Below are 24,372 nucleotides of genomic sequence, written 5' to 3'. Positions count from 1 at the left end.
CTTATAGGGTAGGTAGTGTTGTCCCTCTTTCATTTTTGATATTTGTAATTTGTGTCTTCTCTCTTATCTTGGTCACTCTCACTAGAGACTTATCAATTTTATTGATTTTTGTCAAAGAAACAACTGTTGGTTTCATTAATTTTTCACTATTATGTTTCTGTTCTCAATTTCTTTAATTTACCCTACCTATGTCTTTTTTTTTTTATGTCTTAGTTATCTACTGCTGCTATAACGGGAATACCACAAGTGGATGGCTTTGACAAAGAGAAATTTATTCTTTCACAGTCTAGGAGGCTAGAAGTCCAACTTCAGGGTGCCAGCTCCATGGGATGTCTTTCTCTCTCTGTTGGCTCATCAACCTTCTCCAGTCAAGGGGCTTCTTGGTGCAGAGACCCCAGGTCCAAATGATGTGCTGTTCTCCTGGCTCTTCTTTCTTGGTGGTATGAGGTCTCCATGCCGCTCTGCTCAGTTCTGTCTTTTATATCTCAAAAGAGATTGACTTAAAACACAACCTAGTCTTGTAGCTTAAGTTCTGCCTCGTTAACATCGCAGAGGTAGGAGTTATAACACAGAAAAATCACGCAGGATGACAAAACGGTGAACAGTCACACAATACTTGGAATTGTGGACTTGCTGAGTTGACAGATATTTGGGTGGAACACAATTCAATCCATGATACTCTCTTTATTTTTAATTTTCTTCCTTTTGATTGCTTTGGGTTTAATTTGCTCTTCATTCTATAATTTCTTGCTAGCTGTTAGAATTTACCATCTTGCTAACTGTTTTCTAATTTTGCCATCTTTGTCTCTTATATTCTTTTTCTGACTTCATGTGGATTTTTGGATATTTTTTACGATGCCGTTTTATTTCCAGTATTGCCTTCAAGTTTATACCTCCTTTTATTTTTTTATTTTAGGCTTTCTCTAGAAGTTACAGTGTATATCTTTAATTCACCTGCCTCTGCCTTCAAATGACATTATACCACTTCACATGGAATGTAAGGCACTACAACAGTGTTTTCACCGTTCTTCCTGCCCCTCTTTTGTGCTATTGTTATCAGATATTTTACTTTTACAGATGCCGTAAACCCACGATACGTTGCTATTTTTATTTAGACAGTTATCTTCTAGAGCAATTAAACATAAAAAAAATAATAGTTGTATACTTATCTTCCTTTATTCCATTTCTTGCTCTTTTTATTTCTTTGTCTATCACCTACAAAGATTCTGGAATCCTATACATACAGGCTATTCCAAAATACAGTCAGATACCTGTCTGGTATCTTATTCCTTTAACCTTTCTTGCGGTGTAGGTCTACTGACAACAATTTCAGTCTTTGTCTGAGAAAGCCTTTATCCTCCTTCACTTTTGAAAGATATTTTCACTGGGCTTAGAATTCTGCATCTTTTTTTTTTTTTCTCTGAGTTTATGCTTTAAGAAGTGATAAACTTTCACCTAAAACACTTTTTAAAATTAAAAAAAGGAATTATACAGGTAATACATATGTACATTATTCTTTTAAAAAGGCAAAACACTATAAAAATTAATGACCCTTTGACCTTGACATCTTATCCTGATCTCCTTCCCTTCCCCAAGCAGTCATCACTGTGGGGAGCTTTTGTGTCTTTTTTCTCAATAATTTATGTATAACTTGTATTTATGTTCATAGAAAAATATGGCCTTTTTTTCCCCTGTTCCTTACATCATTCCATCACGTTGTTTTTGTGTTTTACTCATGTTGATTCATATTCCTTTTAGTGTATGGTATTTATAATATATAGTATAGATAGATGGATAAAAGAGCCCAGGAAGCCCACCACACAGTCTCCTGCTGTCGTTTCTCTGCCATCGCTTCTCGAGCTCTCTCTCTGTCTCCTGGTTCCAGGAGCTTCTCAGTGCAGGGATCCTGGGTCGAAAGGATGTGCTCCCCACTCCTGGCTGTTCTTCCTTGGTGGTGGTGGGACCCTTTCCCTCCTGCCTCTGGGTTGGCTCATTTCAAGCCAGCAGGATGGCAAGGACCAATCCCCTTGCTGGACTGCAATTACCCTATTTGCACAGTCCCACTCAATCACTGGGGTGGGATTTACAAGACCATGGTGAGAAAGGCCACACAAAAGTGGTCTGCTGCACCACATACTGATATATTTATATTTGATTTATCCACTCCCCATAGACACTGCGGTTGTTTAGAATGGCCTCTGGTGGGGCCATCACCCACATGCCGTTGTCTCCTGTGCGTGTTCCCAGAGGATCCCTGGCAGTGGAGACACTGGGTTGCAGTCTTTGTACATTTCATTCTTTATTGGATATTGTCCAGTCACGTCCAACGTGATTGTGCCAAAGCAAGTGGACTGGCCCACTCCCGCCAGGGGCCCTTGCTTCCTGGTGCTGACTCCAGACGTGAGCACATTCTCTAGCCCCTGCCACCAGACTGGCCCATCCGTGGTGACTGGGGTGGGGGCACCTGCCCTGTGCCGGGGGACCTGTGGGGGGCAGGGTCTCAGCCCACTGGCCAGGGTGGGGTGGTGCCTGGTTGAGAACTTCCCGCTGACCATTTCTTGTGTGTCCGCAGCTCTGGAAAAGGGGTCTGGTCAAACGAGGGCTGTGCCCTCACAGAGGGGAACCTCAGCTACTCTGTCTGCAGCTGCACTCACCTTACCAACTTCGCCGTCCTGATGCAGGTGGTCCCGCTGGAGGTGAGAGGCTGCAGGGCTGCAGATAGGCTGGGCGGAGGGTCGGGAGAGGCGTTTAGTCACAGCCGGGGAGGTCCTCATGGCTGAGGGGCATTATGAAGCTTTCCTGCCTGGTGATCCTTTGGCAAGAACACCCTTGCTTCAGGTTCCAGGGGCACAGAGCAGACCTGACCCCCAGGGCTCGGCAGGCAGAGGGGAGGTGGTGGCGCCAGCCTGTGACACCCTTCGTGTGCTGTGTGGCTGCTTGGTGGGGCCTGTTCAGCCACAGAGGGAGGTCCTGGTTGTGGCCGTATGCACATATCCAGGGCAGCTGTCACCAAAGCTGCCGGTGCAGGATGGCAGCCATACTTGTGCCCAGCGTTTCTGCCGGTGACGGGGTGCAGGGCTGAGTAACCTCATTTCCAGCCTGTCACTACCACACTGGGTGACAGGAGGGGGACTTCCCCGGCCTTCTGCCTCTTCCCAGTAAACGAGACTGAGGAAGTGGCTCTCTAACCGGGGAGAAGCCACCAAGGTTGGGTTTCTCGCTTCAGAACGCTTCGTCTTTCTCACCTGCCCGGCTGGCTGTGTGGCGGACGTTGGGGTTAGAGAGTAGTTGCTTTGGTTTAAGGCAAACATAGTTTGTAAAAGAAAAAAAAAATGTAGATGCCCCTGGGTAGGATCCCACCTCACTGGGAGCTTCTAGGCCCCCAGAGGAAGCTGAATTGGTAAGGTGGGGGTGGGAGGTGCAGCTGGCTCTGGGGTTACCCCGTGTTCTGACTGCGAGAAGAGAAGCCAGGGATCCGGGCTTTTGTGTGTGTGCGACTTCCTGACCTGTGGGTGTTAGTCCTCACGATTCTGAGCTGAGAGGTCACTGTGTGGCCGGGGCACCGTGCCTGGGCAGTCTAACGCCTCATCAGCACTGCTCCCTTTCCTCCTCTGGGAACCTCTGGGGTCTTGTGAGAGTGTAGACCCCATCCAGCGGGTCTTGGGGGAGGGGGTGCTGGGACTGGCATCTCCTACGAGGCCAGGGTGGTGCCCTGACACTAGTCTGCAGAGCACACCTGGTCTACAGAGTTTGTGGGCGTTGAGTGATTGAGGCAGAAGGTGGGAGGGAGGGAAGAGGCTGGTCCACTAGGTTAAAAACTGGATTGCAGAGGTGTTCGTGATTGTAGGTACCTATTCCCCAAATCTGTCAGCACTCGATGTAGGTGACGCCAGATTTAGACTGTCTGTGGGTGTCTTCGTGGGAGTAAAATGCATCCACTCATTGCCAGGAAAGATTGAAGATGGTTTAAAATTATGCATGCTAAAAAAGAACAGTTCCGTGAATATAACAGAATTAAGGCAGGTATCCAGTTGCTGTCAAGCCCGAGGTGGGCTTGGAGACCTGACCACAACATCCTTACGTGGTTGTAGGCATCCTGGGTCCGCGTCCTCCAGGACCCACCTTCCCCAGTCTTTGCTGTCCTCCACCCAGGTTGTCTGCCCCTCTCCCCTGCTGCCGGCCCTGCCAGGCCCCTCCTCAGTGCCCCACCCTCCCTTGCACAGGGGCTCACCTGGGCAGGACCTCACCTCGGCTGGGCCTCACCTGGGCTGGGCCTCACCTGAGCGGGGCCAGAGACAGGTGGGTTGACAGGGCAGGGGTCCGTCCTGGTCCAAGGGAGACCATGTGGGTGCCCAGCCCTCAGCTCCAATGTGGCCTCGGCCAGCTGACTGCTCCTGCGAGGTGGTGGCAACCGCGCTTAGAGGCCCCCTCGGAGTGTCCAGGAGGAGAACTCCGCATCTCTGCTCCCGTGCAGACACCCTCCGCTCCACAAAGCCTTACAGGAGCCCGCCCAGAGCCACTGCCCTGTCCCACCAGGGCTGCGTCTGCTAGACGAACTTGGGATTTTCTTTTCTTTTCTTTATTTTTTAAGTTTGCTTATTAGATTCAGTTTGCTGAGAAGAGAAAAATGTAAGTTCTTCATCGCAGGAGCTTTTGGGTGGGAATAATCTATTTTAATAAACTGAATACCTTTTTAGCTAAGAGGAAATAGGCTATTTTTTCTTTTTTGGTAATGCACATTATTTTTTTTTTCCTTTTTTTAAATTGTACTTTAAGTAAAAGTTTACAGTTCAAGTCAGTTTCTCAAGCAAAAAGTTACACACACATTGTTATGTGACTCTAGTTGCTCCCCCTACAATGTGACAGCACACTCCTCCTCTCCACCCTGTATTTACCATGTCCGTTCAACCAGCTCCTGTTCCCTTTCTTTATTTTTCTTAAAATAATATTTTATTGTGTTTTTAGCAAAGGCTTACACAGCAGCTTAGGTTCCCATTCAACAATTTCTACACAAGTTGTTCAGTGACATTGGTTACGTTGTTCCCAACGCATGAACACTCATTACTTCTGTTCTGGTTGTTCTGTTCCCGTTAATCTAGTTGCCCTACCTCCTTACATTCTCATCTTCGTTTTAAAGTAATTGTTGACCGTTTGATCTCCTGCGGGTGATTTTTTAAAGGAGCGCAGTACTTACAGGACTTTGGATCTTGTTAAATGCACTTGCTTTTTGCATAAATTTTTTATTTAAAAAGAAAACCGACATCCGTGTAGAATGCAGCAGCTGTGCACTGGAAATACCGCCATGGACTTCACTCACCGCTCCCAGGACGCATGGGTTTATCCCGTTTTGTGTTTCTCTGAAATCAGGAGGGAACTCGCTATCGCGGGCACGCCATGGGTTAATTGGCAATGGTTTTTTCTTGGTTCTTCCTTAGTTTTTCTTTCTTATTCTTAGTAAACATAAAATAATGATGCACCTTACGACCAACAATGTTTTACATTCTAAACAGCACAGCAGTTCTTGACAATAATTTTCAAAGTATCTGCCCGTACTGCTTAGAATCACCTGGTGTTCGCGATGGTTCTCCCGCACCGTGGGAAGCTCCGCCTGGCCGAGCCTTGGACTGACTGGGGGATTTGTGGCCCAGCAAAGTCTTGATATGGACTGTGCACAAGGCACCCTGTCAAGGTCCAGGACGCAGAGATGAGTGCACAGCTGGTTGGCCTGGGCTTGGCTGAGCAGCACAGGCCTTATAATGTAGTACAGAGACGGGCACGTGAGTCAGATCCCAGCTGCTGCGGGTCTGAGACAGAAGACAGTCTCGGTATCCCCGTCTACCAAAGTGGGGAGCAACTGCAAGGTGGGGGGCTGGTGCCTGGTCCATCTCACCTTATTCACTCTCCCTCCTTATGCGTGTGTATATGTTTGGATCCATCTGTCCACCCATCCTTTCACCCATCCATCTAAGTATTTGTCTCTGCAAGTGGAGACTGTTTCCAGGGGCTCCCCTGCCCTACAGCCCCATGACCTGCACCAAGAGTCTGGGGTGAAGGCGTTGGAGGCCGCCAGGCTTGTATTAGTGCCTTTCTGTGGCTGAGAGGACTAGAGAGGAGACCCTGCTCTCCAAGGTGTCCACCCCGGGATGCAGCCTCCTCTGCTCCCCCAGGCCCTGCTGCCCCTCCCTCTGGAAGGGAGCCCCCTGCCTGCTGTCTTCTCAGGCCCTCACTGGCTCTGTAACAAACAGGCGGTCGCTGAGGTGCTCTGCCCGGGCCACAAAGGGTGGGAGCATGTGATCCCATTTCGGGTCACACATGATGCTTGTGGGAAAGCAGAGGCCCCCACAGGGACTGACTTGTAGCGGGAACTTACAGAATGGCTGGGCAGGAATGTCTGGACTCTCAGGATGGGGGTGAGAGCAGGACGGCACTGTGGCCGTGAGTCTGAGACAGTGGGTGCCTTGGTGGCATTTCACTGCGGTCCCACCGCCCTCTGCACACCGGGCCAGCCGCCATCCATCATCACACTTTCACTGTTGCTCTGCATTTAGGCAGACAGTACAGCATCTCTCGTTCCTATCCACAGTGGGGTGTCACACTCCCTGCAGGGCCCCTTGTTATCCACAAGTGGGGACACAGCGTTTCCGAGAAGAGCCTCTCTTGTTTGGTGATTGTGTGTGCAAACCCCCAATGCCGCCTGGCCCTGTGTGAAGTGCTTCTCTGGGGCATTTGAGTTTGTGGTCTCTGATTCAAAGACACCATGTCCTGAAACAAACTCCAGGCTTTTCTGGGCATTTCTAAATCTAGCCGCGGGGTTGGGAGGAAGGGCATGGCCGGGGCACCCCACGCCTTCCTGAGCCGGGCGGGCCGCTTCTCCACCATCTAGCCATGCCTCTGCTCCACTCAGGGTGGTGATTACGGAACAACACTTGGCAGTTACCCCACCAGTCCCCCCAGAGGCCCAACTGAAGGGGGTTGCAGGGAGGGTATGGGTGCAGATTACCCAGTGGCCAGTGCAGTGAAATGCCCAGTGCTCATCTGAGCTGTGCAGTGGGCGAGCACGCACGGCTGTGTCCTTGTTGGCGCTGTGGAGTGGACGCCCTCCGCAGGCAGCAAGCTCCCCCCCAGGGCCTCTCCGCCTGGGGGTCACTTCCCATCATGCCCACTTGTGCAGCTTGGTCAGGTCATGGGGTGCGGCCAGCAGCGGTCCCCCTCCGTGTCCAGGCCAGTCAGACGGATGACCACTCTGCCCCTCAGCTCCTCGTCTGAGAAGTGGGCGAGGACCCCACCAGGCAGAGCTGCAGTGGGGTCAGAAGACTGGGCATGCCCTGCCCCCAGTCGGGAGCAGAGGGAGCCCCACCTGGGCTGTGCTGGTGGGTGAGCTGGGCTCCAGCCGTCCTCTGTGGCTCGGCAGCCGCTTAGCTCACCGCAGTTACTTGTTTATGCTCCACCTTATTTTTTATTTATTTTCACTTTTCTAAAGATAGCTTTATTTAGACAGTAGTCCAGCAGCTGCATCTAGAACGTTACTAGAGGAGGTGATACTGGGCGAGGAAGCACAGCCCCCCCAGAGACAGCAGGCAGCCGTTCTTGAAGACACTGAACCGCCACCGTCTGAACGGTGTGCTTTACCTGGTAGCGAAATAATGTTTGCAGTCTCCAAAAACACTGAGCATCTTCTCTGTCGTCAGCATGAGGTGGATATCGCCATTCTCACTTTAAATACGAGGAGACGGAGGCTCAGCGGGGTGAACAGCTGTGCCCGAGCTCCAAGCTGGATGAGGAAGAAGCATTAGGCGGCATCTTTTTGCCTCTACAGTACTCCAGTGGCTGCCTTTCATCCTCCAGAAATCCACAGGGGGTGGACTCCCGGTCTTACAGATTAGAAACCTGGGGTGCAGAGAAATGACCCGCCTCGCTTTCAGAGGTGCTGAGCTGTCAGACACCCTGCAGGCGGCATCAGTGCGTTCCCAGGGAGGTTCCTTTGAGGCCTGCCGTGCAGGCCTGGGGTCTCAGCAGCTGCCGGCACTGCTAAAGCCTGCAGCCCAGACCAGACTGGGTGTTGGCCGTCATGGCAGGGTGATGGCATCAATTTCTGTCTGAGGCCCTGCTCTGTGCAGCTCGTATGCATACACACTCACGTACCCTCATACTCCCCCTGTAAGGTGAATGCTATCATGGTTTCACTTTTACGAATGAGTAAGTCAGGGCAGAGACCTCAAGTAACTCATCTAGGTCACTCAGCTAGGAAGCTGCTGAGCTGGGATTTGAACCGGCGGTCAGCTCCAGGGCCCAGCCTCCTGATCGGATCCCACTCCCCCTTGGCGGCTATGCCTGCTGCATCTAGACAAGGTGGTCAGAGGCATGGGGGCAGGAAGTGGGTGAGCTGGGCCTCTGGAGGATGGAAGAACTGTACCATCCCTGAAGGATGGATGGGGCTGGACACCTGGACAGGCAGGAGTGGACACCTGGACAGACTGGAGTGGGCACCTGGACAAGCAAGACTGGACAGGCAGGACTGGACACCTAGGCAGGCAAGAGTGGACACCAGGACAGACAGGTCTGGACGCCTGGACAGGGGGGACTGGACACCTGGACAGGTGAGACTGAACACCTGGACAGGTGGGTAGGCCCCCTGCTTGGAGTGGCGTGGTCAGGTCGTAGCAGGAAAGAAGACTGGAAAGATGGAGGGCTGAGCGATTACAGAGCTGTTTGTAGCATTTGCAAAGCCAAGGGCTGGAACCCAAGGATCAGCCAGTGTTGTACAATGGCAGGGCATTTGGGGGCAGGAGTCAGTCACCACGGACAGTGGCTGCCTGTACTTACTGTAGGGTTAGCCCCACCCCACAACTCCCCACCAGCCTAGGGCCGGCGCCGCCCTCTGCCCTGGCACCCTCTCCCGTCCATGCCCCCCCCGCCACCAGCCGCCTGGCACCCTGTCCCACCCCGCCGGCTGACAAGTCCTGCACCCCACACAGCTGGCACATGGACACCAGGTGGCGCTGTCGTCCATCAGTTACATCGGCTGCTCCCTGTCTGTGATCTGCCTGACCGCCACACTGGCCACTTTCGCCGTCCTCTCGTGAGTCCCCCTCTGTTTGCAGGTCAGGGGTTCCACAGCCACTGCAGGTGTTCACACCCCCCAGCTGTGTGCCGTCAGAGGGCACTAGACCTGGCCCTGGTTGGGCTGTGCCAGGAAGGCTGCCCCAGCCCCTTTCATGTCAGAGCAGGTGGAGGCAGGGGTGGGGGCCCAATGGCCTGGTTGGGGGGAAAAGCTGCTGGATTGGGCACCTAGCTTTGGGGAACTTCCCTGCACCAAGTCCCCCCAACCCACAAGGGGTTTCTGGCCCTGTGACATGCCAGGTAGGAGTCGTCACCAGGAGCCCCTTCCCCTCAAGAGCATCTCTGAGGTCAGGGCTGTTGGCCTGCAGAGAAGAGGATGCTAGGAGGGTGGGGAGGTGTTTCCTGGGAGGATCCCTGGCTGACACACATGAGGTATACCACAGCCAGTAGACAAAAGCATGAGAACGCCTAGTGCTCTGCTCTGTGGGGCTCCGAGGGTTGAGAGAGGGGAGGAGGGCATGAGTCAGGGTTCTCCAGGGGGAGCTGTGAGCTGGGATGGTGAAGGAAGGTGCTGTGCCCAGGTCTCTGCCAAGAAACAGCAGGTGCAAGGCCCCAGGCTGGGGTGCACAAGCCACAGAGAGGACACAGTGTGCTGGGAGAGGGCAGGGTCAGCTCGTTCAGGGCCGAGTGGGCTGGGAAGAGGCCAGGAGCCTTGGGAGCAGGGAACCCATAAGGGTTGGGTGTTATAACCCCCTTTTCCTGACATGGGTGTGGGGGCAGTCACGGGGCTGGGCCAAGTCGGCCCTGATGGCCTCACGCCCCTCTGCCTGCAGCTCCGTCAGCACCATCAGGAGCCAGCGCTACCATATCCACGCCAACCTGTCCTTCGCTGTGCTGGTGGCCCAGGTGCTGCTGCTTGTCAGCTTCCAGTTCCATCCGGGCACGGTGAGTGGGCCACCATCCCCCCATGACCACGCGGCGCCTCTCCCGCCTCCCTCCAGCGACCCTGAAGGCGGCACCATCTCCTGGTGGTTTCTCTGAGTCCGAATGTAGATCACACCCCAGGTGGCCAGGGCTGTGGCCCTCCCAGGAGGAGTGGAGAAAATGAGTTCTTTATCCCACCTGGGACAAGGGCTTCTCCTGCCCACTAGCTGCTCCAGGACCGAGATGGTCAACAAGGGCTAAGCCTGTGCCACATCACCCTGGCATAGGTGAGCTGCCAGGTCAGCCTGGCACGGGCGAGCCCCCAGGTCACCCTGGCACAGGTGAGCCCCCAGGTCACCCTGGCACAGATGAGCTTCTGGGCTGCACCGACCTTGAGCCTGGAGCACCTGCTGGGCCATCTGCACCTGCCACGTTTTTGTCAGGGCAGCAGTCGAACCTCACGAAATGCTGTTCTGTAGGTCAAACAGTCAACCCGCTGCCCCGGGCCCTCAGGTCCTGGCCCGGAATTCATTTCATCTGCCCACATGCTGCTCATGGGTTTGCATTTTTGAATTGCAGTGAGAGTCACACGGCATAAAATAAACATTTTAAAGTGAACGATTCAGTGGCAGTTGGTGCGTTCACAGTGTTGTACAACCTCCACTTCCTCTTAGTTCCACGACTTTCATCAGGTCAGCATAAACCCCACCCCGTAAGTGGCATGGGCTTCCTAAAAAGCAGTATTCTGAAATGGGAGGGTTCTCACAGCCACACCCACATGCATTCACACAGGTACCTACACATGTGCGTACACATCTACACACTCTCACAATGCACTCACGCATGTGCACACATGCACACACATTTGCACATTTACTGGCATACATGTGCACACGCATGCATCCACACGCCCATACTTAGGTACACACACATACACACACAAAGTATTCATATGCATGCACATACATGTATACGTACACACACATATATACATGTGTGTGTACACACACACTCCCAGATCTCTGACTTCCTTTGTAAAATCACGAAACTGCCAAATGTAACTGGGTTCCAGCAGCAACTCTGTGCTGATTGGGCAGGCCTGGTCCCTGAGCCTCCCCTGAAGCAATTACCTGGGAAATATGTGCAGTGATTGGTTAGTCTGAGTCATTTGCTCCACCCAAATCGCTTTAGTCTGGGGTGGGGAGCATTGATTTCCCAGGAGGAAATGGGGCCATGTGACCAGAAGATGGCCATGAGGAAGGAGGTGGTGGGAGGCTAGACAACAGGAAGTGCCCAGTGCACATGCCCAGAGGCATCTCACCCTCTGTGTCTTTGCTTCCAGACCCCATGCAGGGTCCTGGCCGTGCTCCTGCACTACTTCTTCCTGAGTGCCTTCGCGTGGATGCTGGTGGAGGGCTTGCATCTCTACAGCATGGTCATCAAGGTCTTTGGCTCAGAGGACAGCAAGCACCTCTGCTACTACGGCGTAGGATGGGGTAGGTGGGGTGTATTCTCCTCTTTGTGAATTTTGTTCTTACAACCTCTGAGGCCAGGATGGAAAAGAAAATCCCACTGGCCAACTGATGGCGCAGACCTCACCCCGCAGTCAACACCTCCTCCCTGTGTCACTGACTAGGCTTAACTGTGGAGATTTTCTTAAAGAACCGACTTTTGGCTTTGTTGATTTTGTCTTAACCATTTCATTAATATCTGCCTTTAATATTTACAATTTCCTTCCTTCTGCTTGCTTTAGGTTTAGTTTGCGCTTCTTTTTCTAGTGTATGAAGGTGAATGGTGAGGCTATTGATTTGAGATCTTACTTCTTTTTTTAGTATAGGCTGTTACAGCTATGAATTTCTCTCTCAGCACTGCTTTAGCTGCATCCCATGTTGTGGTGTGCTGTGCCTTCCTTCTCATTCATCTCAAAGTATTTTCTATTTTGCCTTTGGATTTTTTCTTTGATGTGTTGCTTATTTAGGAGTGTGTTGTTTAATTTCTACATATTTATGGATTTTCCTATTTTTTTTTCTGTTTATTTCTAATTCCATCCTGTTATGGTCAGAAAATATACTCTGTGTGATTTCAGTCCTTTTAAATGTATTGAGACTTGCTTTGTGGCCTAACATGTGGCCTATCGTGAAGAACACATGATATTCTATGCACCCTTGAGAAGAAGGTGTATTCTAGTGCTGAGTGGAGTGTTCTATAGACGTCTGTTAGGTCTCATTGGTTTTTGATGTTTTTGAAGTCTCTATTCCTTGCTGTTGTTTTGTCTACTTGTTCTATTGATTTCACATTACTCAAAGTGGGGTATTGATGTCTTCAACTATTACTGTTGAATTACCCATCTCTCCATTCAATTCTGTCAGTTTTTGCTTCATGCATTTTGGGACTCTGTTGTTAGGTGTATATATGTTTATAATATCTTTTGCTACATTTTTACTTTCAACTTATTTGTATCTTTGAATATAGGGTATGTCACCTGTAGACAACATATAGTTGAATCCTTTTTTTTTTTTATCCAGTCTGACAATCTCTTTTTTTTTTTTATTGGATTGTTTAATTTCTTCACACTGAATAATGTTATTGGTATAATTGAATCTACATTTGCCATTTTACTCTGTTTTCTATATGTCTGATGTCTTTTTTTTTTTTTTTTTTTTTTGAGCCCTGATTGCACAGTGGTTAAGAGCTTAAACGCTAAGCAAAGGTTGGCAATTCGAATCCACCAGCTGCTCCTTGGAAACCCTATGGGGCAGTTCTACTCTGCCTTATGGGGTCATTATGAATTGGAATCGACTCCAGGGCAACTGGTTTGGGTTTTCTTGGTTTTGATGTCTTTTTTGTTTGTCCGTTTCTCCTTTGCTGTTTCCATCTCCCTGCTGCCTGGTGTGTTTGCCAAGTGTTGCTCCTGTCCACCCTGACAAGCGTCAGCGAGCTTCCTGCGGGATAGCTGACGCTGCTGTTGCTGCATTTGCTGTGAAGCAGTGGCCCTGGCGTCAGGGACCTGCTACTTGCTTCTGGACGTCTCCCAATTGCTTTAATTTCACCGTTCTCATTATGCAAGGAGCAGGGAAGCATGTTCACGTTGTGCTTTGAGCTGGAAATCCTGTTGACCTGAGGATGGAGTAGATGTAAACGATGTACCCCACAGCTTCCCTGGGGAGAACTGGGGAGACTCACCAGGTTCTGGAAAAGGGCGCTGGGGCCTCCACGTCCACCCTGCTTTGGCACACATGGGAAAGTCCCACGGGGCCACTGCTGACATCCAGTGGATGCCCAGGATCCTGAAGAGGCTCGCTGCTCCTGTGGCACTTTTTAACCTCCCACACCTGTGCCCAGGCCAGGCCCTGAGGCCGGGTGTCCCCTCCACCCTCCCCTCGGTGAGCCCAACTCAGGTGTGACATGTGACCAGCCCCATAAATCCTTCCCTAGCTCCTCTAGAGAGCAAGGTTGCTCCTTTCTATTATTTATGGCTATATTTAGTAAGCATTTGTAGGACCGTATGTGACCAACCACTATAGTTTACTAATTTCTTTATGAATTCAGTCATACGATTTAGGCGCATGCATGTGTATGCGTGCACGCACGCACACACACCATAAGCCACAAGTCAAGCAAATTGTGTAAAAAGTGCTTGTGGGATTTGTTTCTATAGCAAGAGGGACCTCATGAGTGGAAGCCCTCACTTTGTTGCCAATAAAATGGTGGGGGGTCATATTCCAACCTAATCTAGCCTAGAAATGTGTTTATTTGGTCTACAGAATATTGGAGAAAAAATGAATCATTTGCCAATATTTAAAAATTGAGAGATTTTACGAAAAGTTGCAAAGTTCCTTTGGAACATCAGAAGACCCAGAAGCACTGAGGTGATATTCCCGCTTGACGACATTGGCAGGAACTGTGCGGTTGCTGCATCAACACAGCCCCTGATAGAAGCTTTCTGCAGATGCGTAGTGCTGGGCTGGGTGCTGGCCGTGCCGCAGCCTCCATCCGTCTTCTCGTCAGCTTTCCCTTAATTAATTTTATTATAAGCACTTGAACTGTGTCCTTCCTTCTGCCCAGTTAGAGCTGGCACTGGGCCTGAGTAAAGATGGTTGCAGGCAGCTGTGCCCTCTCAACTCTCAACTGTTACTTATAACACAGTGAGACCAGAGCTCAGGTACCCACGCTGCAGGGACAGGCCTCAGAGGAGGCAGGCTCTCTTCCTGGGCTCTCACCCTGCTCTCACTCCGTCCTCAGAACGAGGGCATTTTGGGGAAACGTAGGGACTGCAGCCTGCAGCCGGTGGTGGTGCCAGACCAGCCACTTCACTGACTTACTGCTGGGTGCCCGAGGCCCACGCTCGGAAGATGGGGCAAACGGAGGTGAGCAGAGTGTGATCTCTGCTCTCAAGAAGAGGAGCTAAGTGATGACCGTCTGAGAGTCTGCACATCCAGGCAGCTGATGGGAATCCCAGCCCCCATGCTCACAAGGGGAGACATGACTTGTTGTATTTTTTTTTGTAATATGAATACACAGCTAAAACCACAGCTGGAGCTGTACTGAGGGAAAAGAACCCCAAGGCATCACATTGGAAACCAAATGCTTGCCCACAGGAGACAGGTGTTACTTCTGCCCACAACTCTTGTCCAGAATGAGCCCACTGGCCCAGCAGCCCCAGGGCACCAAGCACGCTCCTCCAGGTGCCCAGAGCCAGCCATCCAGAGACGTAGCCAGTCATGCTGATGGCTTCCCCAGGGGCAGCGGTGTGTCTCCTGGGATTGCCATCCCTCATCCTTGTCAGGACATCCTTGTTTTATGCCTGGCTCTTTGTTTCTTTCCTGTTTATTGGGGACACTGGTCAGATAGACCAAGCCGAGCAGCCTTGCCAGGTCAATGGTTTTGAAAAAGACCCGTACCTGTCCTTGTCCAGTATATTCAAGTGAGAGTGTGTGTGTGTGTGTGTGTGAGAATGAGTGTGCTTGTGTGAGTGTGCTTTGTGAGTGTGTGTGTGGGCACATGCATGTGAGTGTGCATGTGTGTGAGATCTCTCTCTGTCCAGACTAAGTCCTCATGGGATAGGAGCTGCTCTGTGTCCGCAGCACTGGGCACCTAGTTCTCTGTATATACCAGGTATGAAATGAAGAAATGAATGACTGAATGAACAAAACTGGAGCAAGCTCACAGGATAGTCTGCTTTGACTCTCTGCAGGTTTTCCTCTTCTGACCTGTATCATTTCAGTGTCATCTGCCATGGACAGTTACGGAGCAAGTGACAAGTAAGTGCAGGGCTTGCCTTCATTGTGACAAATCCCTACAGCTCAGCTGTGTCTCCCTGTGTTCCTCTGGGGTGGGTGCCGTGCGAGACATGGGGCAGATGGAGTGAGGAACAACCCCAGTTGTGCTCTGGGCTTTCCCAGCCTTGGAACTAGCAGCTACGGTGTCACATCCTTCCAGGAATGATGGAGCGGCTGGTAGAAGTTTTCTATTGGCCCTTCTTTACCCATGGGGTCGTCCCAGCACAGTTTTGGTCACCCACAGAGCCCAGTTAGCATGATGCCTAGTTCACAATAGCTTCTCTATAAATTACAGTCAAGTGACTGTATGAACGTACAAGTGAGTCTTGTCTTGCATGCACCTGGCAGGTGGGTCTTAGGGTTCCCATTGCTTGGGTGGCAGGGGATGGGACTTTATGTGGCCCAAGATCTGGTGCCGCCATTTTGAAACTGCAGCTGGTGGGTCCACCGTTGGATCAGGAAGAGGAAAGAATGGAGCTGTGTGACTTCCAGGCTCCAGAAAGGTGTTATTATGAGAAAAAAAGGCTTTCCCTCAAATGCCTTTGGGAAGCTATCCCCCATCTTCTTCAAGCTGGGGTGCCTCTGAGTGAAAACACAAAATGGGAACATCATTGGGCATTTTGAGGAAGAGAAGGGGAGGTCAACATTCTCACAACGTCAGGAGGAGATGTCTCTCTAGCTGGGTTGCTGAACGGGGAGAATCCAGCCTCTTCTACATTAGAATGACAAGTTACTGAAATGACACATTAAAGGAATCATTGTCTCATTGCCAGTGGAAGCAGAAATGATTAAAGGACCATTGTTCTGGCCCCTTCCTTTCCATCCTGGATGGTTTTAGAAGTTGAGGAGCTCACTAAGGGAAGAACGCTCCTCTCACAATCATCTCAGTGCCGCCTGTTCCATTTTCTCCCCATCTGGGGCTTGGGGACAAGTTCCACCCACAGCATGTGTCTCAGCACCAGTGTTGTCTTCATCCAAGGCCCCCAGTCATGGCCGAGAGCAAGGCAGCCCAGGCAGAAGGTTAGGGGGGCTCATGGGGTTTCTGAAGAGGGGAGGACTCAGGAGATCCTTATCCTTCAAATTCTGCAGGAAAACTTTGGGAATCGCGAACTTTCTCTGCAGCATCTTGGCCTTTCTGGGAGCCTGGGCTTGAGTGCAGATAGAGGCAGGGATTGGAGTGACCAGACACACAGGAGAAGCCATGTGAAGATGGAGACAGGGATGGAAGTGACGAGAGACACACAGGAGAAGCCGTGTAAAGATGGAGGGGTGGATGGGAGTGACCAGAGACACACAGAAGAATCCATGTGAAGATGGAGACAGGGATGGAAGTGACCAGAGAGACACAGGAGAAGCCGTGTGAAGATGGAGACAGGGATGGAAGTGATCACAGACACACAGGAGAAGCTGTGTGAAGATGGACAGGGGGATTGGAGTGATCAGAGACACACAGGAGAAGCCGTGGGAAGATGGAGGCAGGGACGGGAGTGATCAGAGACACACAGGAGAAGCCGTGTGAAGATGGAGGGGTGGATGGGAGTGACCAGAGACACACAGGAGAAGCCATGTGAAGATGGAGACAGGGATGGAAGTGACCAGAGACGCACAGGAGAAGCCGTGTGAAGATGGAGGCAGGGATGGAAGTGATCACAGACACACAGGAGAAGCCGTGTGAAGATGGACGGGGGGATTGGAGTGATCAGAGACACACAGGAGAAGCCGTGTGAAGGTGGAGGGGGGGATGGGAGTGACCAGAGACACACAGGAGAAGCCATGTGAAGATGGAGACAGGGATGGAAGTGACCAGAGACACAAAGGAGAAGCCGTGTGAAGGTGGAGGCAGGGATGGGAGGGATCAGAGACACACAGGAGAAGCCGTGTGAAGATGGAGGGGTGGATGGGAGTGACCAGAGACACACAGAAGAAGCCGTGTGAAGATGGAAGCGTGGATGGGAGTGACCAGAGACACACAGGAGAAGCCATGTGAAGATGCAGACAGGGATGGAAGTGACCAGAGACACAAAGGAGAAGCCGTGTGAAGGTGGAGGCAGGGATGGGAGTGATCAGAGACACACAGGAGAAGCCGTGTGAAGATGGAGGGGTGGATGGGAGTGACCAGAGACACACAGAAGAAGCCATATGAAGATGGAAGCGTGGATGGGAGTGACCAGAGACACACAGGAGAAGCCATGTGAAGATGCAGACAGGGATGGAAGTGACCAGAGACACAAAGGAGAAGCCGTGTGAAGGTGGAGGCAGGGATGGGAGTGATCAGAGACACACAGGAGAAGCCGTGTGAAGATGGAGGGGTGGATGGGAGTGACCAGAGACACACAGAAGAAGCCGTATGAAGATGGAAGCGTGGATGGGAGTGACCAGAGACACACAGGAGAAGCCATGTGAAGATGCAGACAGGGATGGAAGTGACCAGAGACACAAAGGAGAAGCCGTGTGAAGGTGGAGGGGGGGATGGGAGTGACCAGAGACACATAGGAGAAGCCTTGTGAAGGTGGAGGCAGGGATGGGAGTGATCAGAGACACACAAGAGAAGCCGTGTGAAGATGGAGGCAGGGACGGGAGTGATCAGAGACACACAGAAGAAGCCGTGTGAAGATGGAGGGGTGGATGGGAGTGATCAGAGACACACAGGAGAAGCCGTGTGAGGATGGAGGCGGGGATGGGAGTGATCAGAGTCACATAGGAGAAGCCGTGTGAAGATGGAGGCAGGGATGGGAGTGACAAGAGACACACAGGAGAAGCCGTGTGAAGATGGAGGCAGGGACGGGAGTGATCAGAGACACACAGGAGAAGCCGTGTGAAGATGGAGGCAGGGACGGGAGTGATCAGAGACACACAGAAGAAGCTGTGTGAAGGTGGAGCAGGGAATGGGAGTGATCAGAGACACACAGGAGAAGCCATGTGAGGATGGAGGGGGGGATGAGAGTGATCAGAGTCACATAGGAGAAGCCGTGTGAAGATGGAGGCAGGGATGGGAGTGACAAGAGACACAATGGAGAAGCCGTGTGAAGATGGAGGGGGGAATGGGAGTGATCAGAGTTACATAGGAGAAGCCATGTGAAGATGGAGGCAGGGATGGGAGTGACCAGAGACACAATGGAGAAGCCGTGTGAAGATGGAGGGGGGAATGGGAGTGATCAGAGTTACATAGGAGAAGCCGTGTGAAGATGGAGGCAGGGATGGGAGTGACCAGAGACACTCAGGAGAAGCCGTGTGAAGATGGAGGCAGGGACGGGAGTAACCAGAGACACACTGGAGAAGCTGTGTGAAGATCTAGGCAGGGATGGGAGTGATACAGCACCGAGCCGCGAGATTCCAAGGACCTCAGGCACCACCAGAAGCTGGAACAGCAAGGAAGGCTCTTCCCTGGAGCCCCGGAGGGAGCACGGCCCTGCCAGCAACACCTCAATTCAGCACTTGTGGCTGTAGACCTCGGATGGGGGGATGTCTGTGTTTGCCCACAGTTTGAGGTCCTCTGTGTCGGCAGCCCCAGGTCACTCTGTCGAAACAGGAAGGGGGCCCCTTGCAGGGATGTCACTGGGCACCCAGGTGCCGGAAGCCTCGGGGAGGAGCGGGCAGGAAGGCAGTCACCTGACCTGTCAGGGTCTGGGTCTCTCCACTTGCGGGATGGGAGCAGGTACCCTGACATGATGTAAGATGAGGCAGGCCGGGTGCTAGGATGTGGGCAGTCGTCAGTGAGGGGAACAACGGCAGCTCTCGGGGGTCCCTATGTGAATGAGGACCACCACATGGGCCTGGCCAGACCCTGGTGCTGCCGCAGACCCTGGAGACAAAATGTCCTTGGGGACCTGGGCTCCCAGCCATACCGATGGTTTGGGAAGAGACAGCATCATGAGGAGCAGGCTTTCCTGCCTAAGTCCCCAGGGTCACGTCTCTGAGGCCAGGAGGGACCCCACATCCTGGAGCATACCTCTCCAGGAAACACAGGGACCCTCTCGTTGATGGCTCTGCTGGGGTGTGTGATGGACAGATTGTTACAGATGGAAAGGGCTGTGCGGTACCCAGGACCAGTCATTGATATGCTAACCCCTGACAAAGGCACCTTTTAGGTTGTTGTGTAAAGGCTCCCAGAATGCAAGCTGGTCCTGGGCAAATGTTTATTTTTCACCATGAAATGAGAATCTGCTTTGGATTCTGGCTGGACTCCCCAGGGGCTGATATCCCTCTACGGGGGCCTGTGGGCCTTCCCCTCGAGGATTCTGTCTGTAAGCCTGGCAGGCCCTTCCCAGGGGGGAGGCGTTCACAGACACAGAGGTGTGGTGGGTTTAGGAAGCTGCCCTGACTGCCCTGGTTTAACCCCAGAGCAAGACAGTCGGAGGAGCCAGCAGTGGGCAGAGGCCCTGGACCCCAGCGGCGGGCGGCTGCTGACATACCCCTCTCCTTCCTCCGCAGCTGCTGGCTGTCCCTGGGGACTGGCGCCATCTGGGCCTTCGTGGCTCCTGCCCTGCTGGTGATTGTGGTACGTCCCTGACCCCCGTGGGCACAAGTCGTGGTGGGCACAGAGCAGGGAGGGGCTGGGGCAAGGGTCCTTTTGAGGACACGGGGTGGGGTAGAGACGGCATGGGCCCTCCTGTGGGCCTGCCCTGAGCAGGGGCACTCCCCATTACAGCCCCCTGCCCTCTGGGAGTGTGACTCAGCCTTGGAAACTCAGGGAGGGGGGGGTCTCCAGTTTCCAGGCTGAGTGCATACTCCTTTCAAGCCCAGGTGCTTTTCTAGCTGAACCGGCAGGTGTGGGGGCCTGAGGAGCCCCTGATTTTCTCTTCTTCTCAAAGGGCCCTGGAGTTTCTAGGCTGCAGGGGAAATAGCAGTGAGGGCCTGGAGGGAAACACACTCTGGTCACAGGTGACAGAGAGCCTCACACTGTTTCCAGCTTGTCTACTTCAGGGAGACAGTTTCCTGAAGATTAGATCCCTGCTAACTTAAAGGTGGGTGGTTCAAATTCAATCAGCAGTGCCACAGAAGAGAGGCCTGGCAACCTGCGTCCATAAAGACTACAGCCAAGAATAATTAAATGACTCTTTCAGTCCCCTTCTTTTCCATCCTGGATGGCTTTACATGCTGATTTCTGTCTTCTCCTGAAGCTACAAAGGCTGTTGACAGCATGACCATTTCTGGGTGGTCTGGTCCGGGGAGGTGTAAGGCCGAAGGTGGACACAGCAGCTGGGAGGGGCTTCATAGGACAGGTCGTTCCTACCTGTTGTGACTGCCGACCTGGAGGCTGAGCTGCCGCTGGGGCTGAACCCGACCTGGAACAGCGTCCTCGGCCCCGGGGTTCAACTGAGCTTGGTGGGCTGTGAAGCCAGCAGGGGTGGAGCAGGCCCAAGGCGTGTCCACCTGCCACCTTGGCTGATGGGAGTCCCCTTCCGGCAGGGCCTGGGGCGGCAGGCCTGTGCTCAGGGCCACCCACTGCATGAAGGAGCAGCTCTGAGCTCGGGCACTCTGAAATCACATTGCTAAAGAATCCCTGATAACGCCCCACTCTGAGCCGGACAACCCACCTCGACGGACAGAAGGTACAACGGTCTCTAAAGCAGACGTGGCCGGTGTTCCGGCGCCCAGCCTTTTGGGACAGTGCTCCAAAGGCAAAGCCGTGACGGACTCTGCAGACAGGGACAGCTGCGGTTTTAAGGTGGCTGCATTCCTTGTGCTCGTTCTCTCTCACGTCTGAAGCCCTCTGAAGTCGGTGGGGGTGGGAGAGGGGGCTGGGCAGAATCGGCCCAGCCCAGACGTTCCCCTGTGACTTGACTAACCTAGGGGTGCGATGCAGATAAAATCAGATGCAAGTACACACCCAGGCCTAGTCTGTGCTGTCCCCCAGTATGGGGGCCCTGCCTCGGCCCCCCGCCAGCATTCTTGGGCTGCTTCGCGGCTGTGGGGTGCCCTTAGAGTGGACGGGGCCCAGGCACCCACTCCCCACCCCAGCAGGGGCTGGTCAGGTTGATGCCAGACCTTGGCTGTTACAAACAAGGCCTCAGCTTCCACCTGTGTGAGGTACCTGGGGTTTACATTTCTAAACTGGTGGTGGGATTGAAGCTTTGCTCACGGGTCTCCTCTTTGTGGAGCAATAACTACACACTCGTGTTTCTAGGGGATCCTGCGTGGTGTAAAGTCAGGAAAGGTGTGCATCAGGGTTGTAGCCTTTCACCACACCTATTCAATCTGTATGCTGAGCAAGTAATCCAAGAAGCTGGATTATATGAAGAACTCAGCTTCATGATTGGAGGAAGACTCATTAACAACCTGCGTTATGCAGATGACACAACCTTGCTTGCTGAAAGCGAAGAGGACTTGAAGCACTTACTAATGAAGATCGAAGACCACAGCCTTCAGTGTGGATTACACCTCAACATAAAGAAAACAAAAATCCTCGCAACTGGACCAATGAGCAACATCATGATAAAAGGAGAAACGACTGAAGTTGTCAAGGATTTCATTTTACTTGGATCCACAATCAACGCCCATGGAAGCAGCAGTCAAGAAATGAAATGGCACACTGCGTTGGGCAAATCTGCTGCAAAAGACCTCTTTAAAGTTTAAAAAGCAAAGCTGTCACTTTAAGGACTAAGGTGAACCTGACCCAATCTATGGTGTTTTCAGTTGCTTCATATGCCACTGAAGTAGACCTGACACCTTTGAGTTATGGTGTTGACAAAGAATGTTAAATATCTGTGGACTACCAGAAGAATGAACCAATCTGTCTTGGAAGAAGTACGACCAGAATGGTCCTTGGAAGCGAGGACAGTGAGACTTAGTCTCACGTATTTTGGGGATGTTATCAGGAAGGACCAGTCCCTGGAGAAGAACATCATGCTTGGTAAAGTAGAGGGTCAGCAAAAAAGAGGAAGGCCCTCAATGAGATGGATTGACACAGTGGCTGTAACAATGGGCTCAAACGTAACAATGATTGTGAGGATGGCGTAGGACTGGACGGTGTTTAGTTCTGTGGTACATAGGGTCACTGTGAGTTAGAACCAACTTGATGGCACCTAACAGCAACAGGGGCTCCTTACTTTAGTCACTGTCTCAGCTGAAGGGACGTGACTGTTTTGCAAACCTGCGGAATGTACAGCCTCCCTGACTTGAGTGTAGTGAAGCTGCATTTAAGAGACACACTGGTCTGTGGCCCCTGTGGCCTCCCCTGATTCTGTCCAGTTGAGTGCGGCCTCTTGCATTTATGACACAGAAGCCTTCGTGGCATGGGTGGCTGTGGGTGGGCAGCACCCAGGTGGGATGAGCTCTGCAGTGCAGCCAGCCCCCTCACCTGCCTCCTGTGGCTTTCCCTGGGCAGGTCAACGTCGGCATCCTTGTCGCCGTGACCCGGGTCATCTCTCAGATCAGCGCCGACAACTATAAGATACATGGAGACCCCAACGCCTTCAAGTAAGTGGGCTTCTGAGCAGCCAGCCATTGCTCCCACAGAGGCCCTCGGAGGCACGGGGGCTGCGCCTGCCTTACTCCAGCTCCTTGCCCTGCTTCTCGTTCTCGGGTTTCCCTGGCTCAGCTCCTGGGATGCACCCCTGGGCCAGCCTCAGTGCCTGTGTACAAGAGGAGTTGACCAGATGTCCCCCAGGGACAAGCCACCTCACAGGGGAGGCAGCACATGTCTGGAGCAGACCACTGCCCTTACACCTGGGGCCATGAGAACCACTTAATCCACGTATCAGGGCTCTGCCGTCACAAGTGACAGGCCTGATGCTCCCTGGTGTGGGCGAAGGGGAGTGTGTTCACCCGGGGACCCTGAGGCCCAGAGAGTGGAAGGGCTGATTTGACGTCGCTTTGGGACAGCTGTCCCTGAGCTGGTTTCGTCGTCCCCTGTGTCTCTGAGCCCCAAGTCCTTGGTGTCGGCATCATGCTGGGTCAGCCTTCCCCTCCTGGTGGCAAATGTCAGCAACAGGAGGTACGGGTCCAGGATGGCCCTTCTCCCACTTGTGCAAACAGAGGCACTGAGCTGGGGGCCAGGACTCGGGGTTCACACCCACACCAGTTGAATGGAGTCCTGAGCCACAAGGTCCACAGGCCCCAGATTCAGTCTGCACCCCAAACACTAGGCCAGAGGCAGAGGGTGCTTCTCACTGGAATCGGGGTCGTGGGTGTAAAAAGGGGGTGCAGACGCTGGCCACGGAGGTGTTAGAATGGCACCCTGGGCTAGGCTGTCTATCCAGAACCATAGGGGCACACAACCAACACCCTGGATGCCTGTGAACAGGGTGCAGGGCCGCTTGACCACGAGGCTGTGCTGGGGGAGTAAGGCGGGGTTGAGGGGCCCGAGGCTGCACTGGAATTTTGTTGTGGACGGTCATTTCGATTGCACTGATTTTAACTAAAATATTTAAAGTGCAACAACTTCCAAACGTCCAAGGGCTGGGAAAATTAAAGTTACTTTAGTTACACTCAGTCTTTTCTGATCTGTAAGGAAAAACAGTAAATATGTCTGCAGCAAAATCGATGAGGTAATTATTCTGTAATGAATTCTCAACTCTGGGAATTAAGCTGACTCGCGGCCCCAGCCCTCGGGGCTGGTCCAGCCTCAGGAGGACTCTCAGGGCTGTGCCTGGAGGGAAGGTGCTTGTGGGGTCAGGTCACCTTCCTCTCCCACCAAGAGCAGGGCAGCGGACCCGGGAGGCCCCATGGAGCCCAGCCAGGACCCCTGTCTCTCCTGCCCCAACCCCTCAGCCCCTGAGGCCACACTACCACGTGAAAGGCAGCCAGTCTGTCAGACCCTGTCCCCAGCAACAGCTCTCCCTGCCTCTGCTGAGCCTGGGCCCCAGGGAGACAGCATCCTCAGTGTCCCCAGAACACACCTGTGTCCCATACCTCTGCACCCCATCTCCAGCCCTGGCTCTGCTCTGCGCTCATCACAGCCTTCCCCCCACTAGTCAGACCCAGTGCAACTCCTGTTCCTCTGGTGTTGCCTAGAACGCCTCACACGCTTACCATCAGCACATACCGCTGACAGGTGACAGGTGATAGGTGTGAAGCACCTGGGCAGGTGCGAGCCAAGCCTTCTCTAGAGGGTATCTCCATGGATTCTCCCAACATTCCGCGAGACAGGACCACCATGTGCATGCAT

General features: G+C 52.6%; 1 protein-coding gene across 7 annotated transcripts in view; it reads left to right on the top strand.

Annotated features, from left to right (window-relative positions):
• The window catches only part of ADGRD1 (adhesion G protein-coupled receptor D1), a 108,466-nt gene that overhangs the window by 73,312 nt on the left and 10,782 nt on the right, over positions 1-24,372 (top strand). For all 7 annotated transcript variants that reach the window (XM_064272036.1, XM_064272035.1, XM_064272031.1 and 4 more), the window contains 7 exons: positions 2,573-2,696; positions 8,976-9,079; positions 9,894-10,005; positions 11,327-11,480; positions 15,179-15,245; positions 19,695-19,761; positions 22,591-22,682. In XM_064272036.1, the coding sequence (XP_064128106.1) occupies positions 2,573-2,696; positions 8,976-9,079; positions 9,894-10,005; positions 11,327-11,480; positions 15,179-15,245; positions 19,695-19,761; positions 22,591-22,682 (720 nt within the window). The remainder of the gene's footprint in view (positions 1-2,572; positions 2,697-8,975; positions 9,080-9,893; positions 10,006-11,326; positions 11,481-15,178; positions 15,246-19,694; positions 19,762-22,590; positions 22,683-24,372) is intronic.

Source organism: Loxodonta africana, chromosome 19 (genome assembly GCF_030014295.1).
Source record: "Loxodonta africana isolate mLoxAfr1 chromosome 19, mLoxAfr1.hap2, whole genome shotgun sequence".
In the NCBI taxonomy this organism is placed as follows: Eukaryota; Metazoa; Chordata; class Mammalia; order Proboscidea; family Elephantidae; genus Loxodonta; species Loxodonta africana.
The sequence above is the reverse complement of the archived record's forward strand: the minus strand, read 5'-3'. Positions and strand labels throughout refer to the sequence as shown.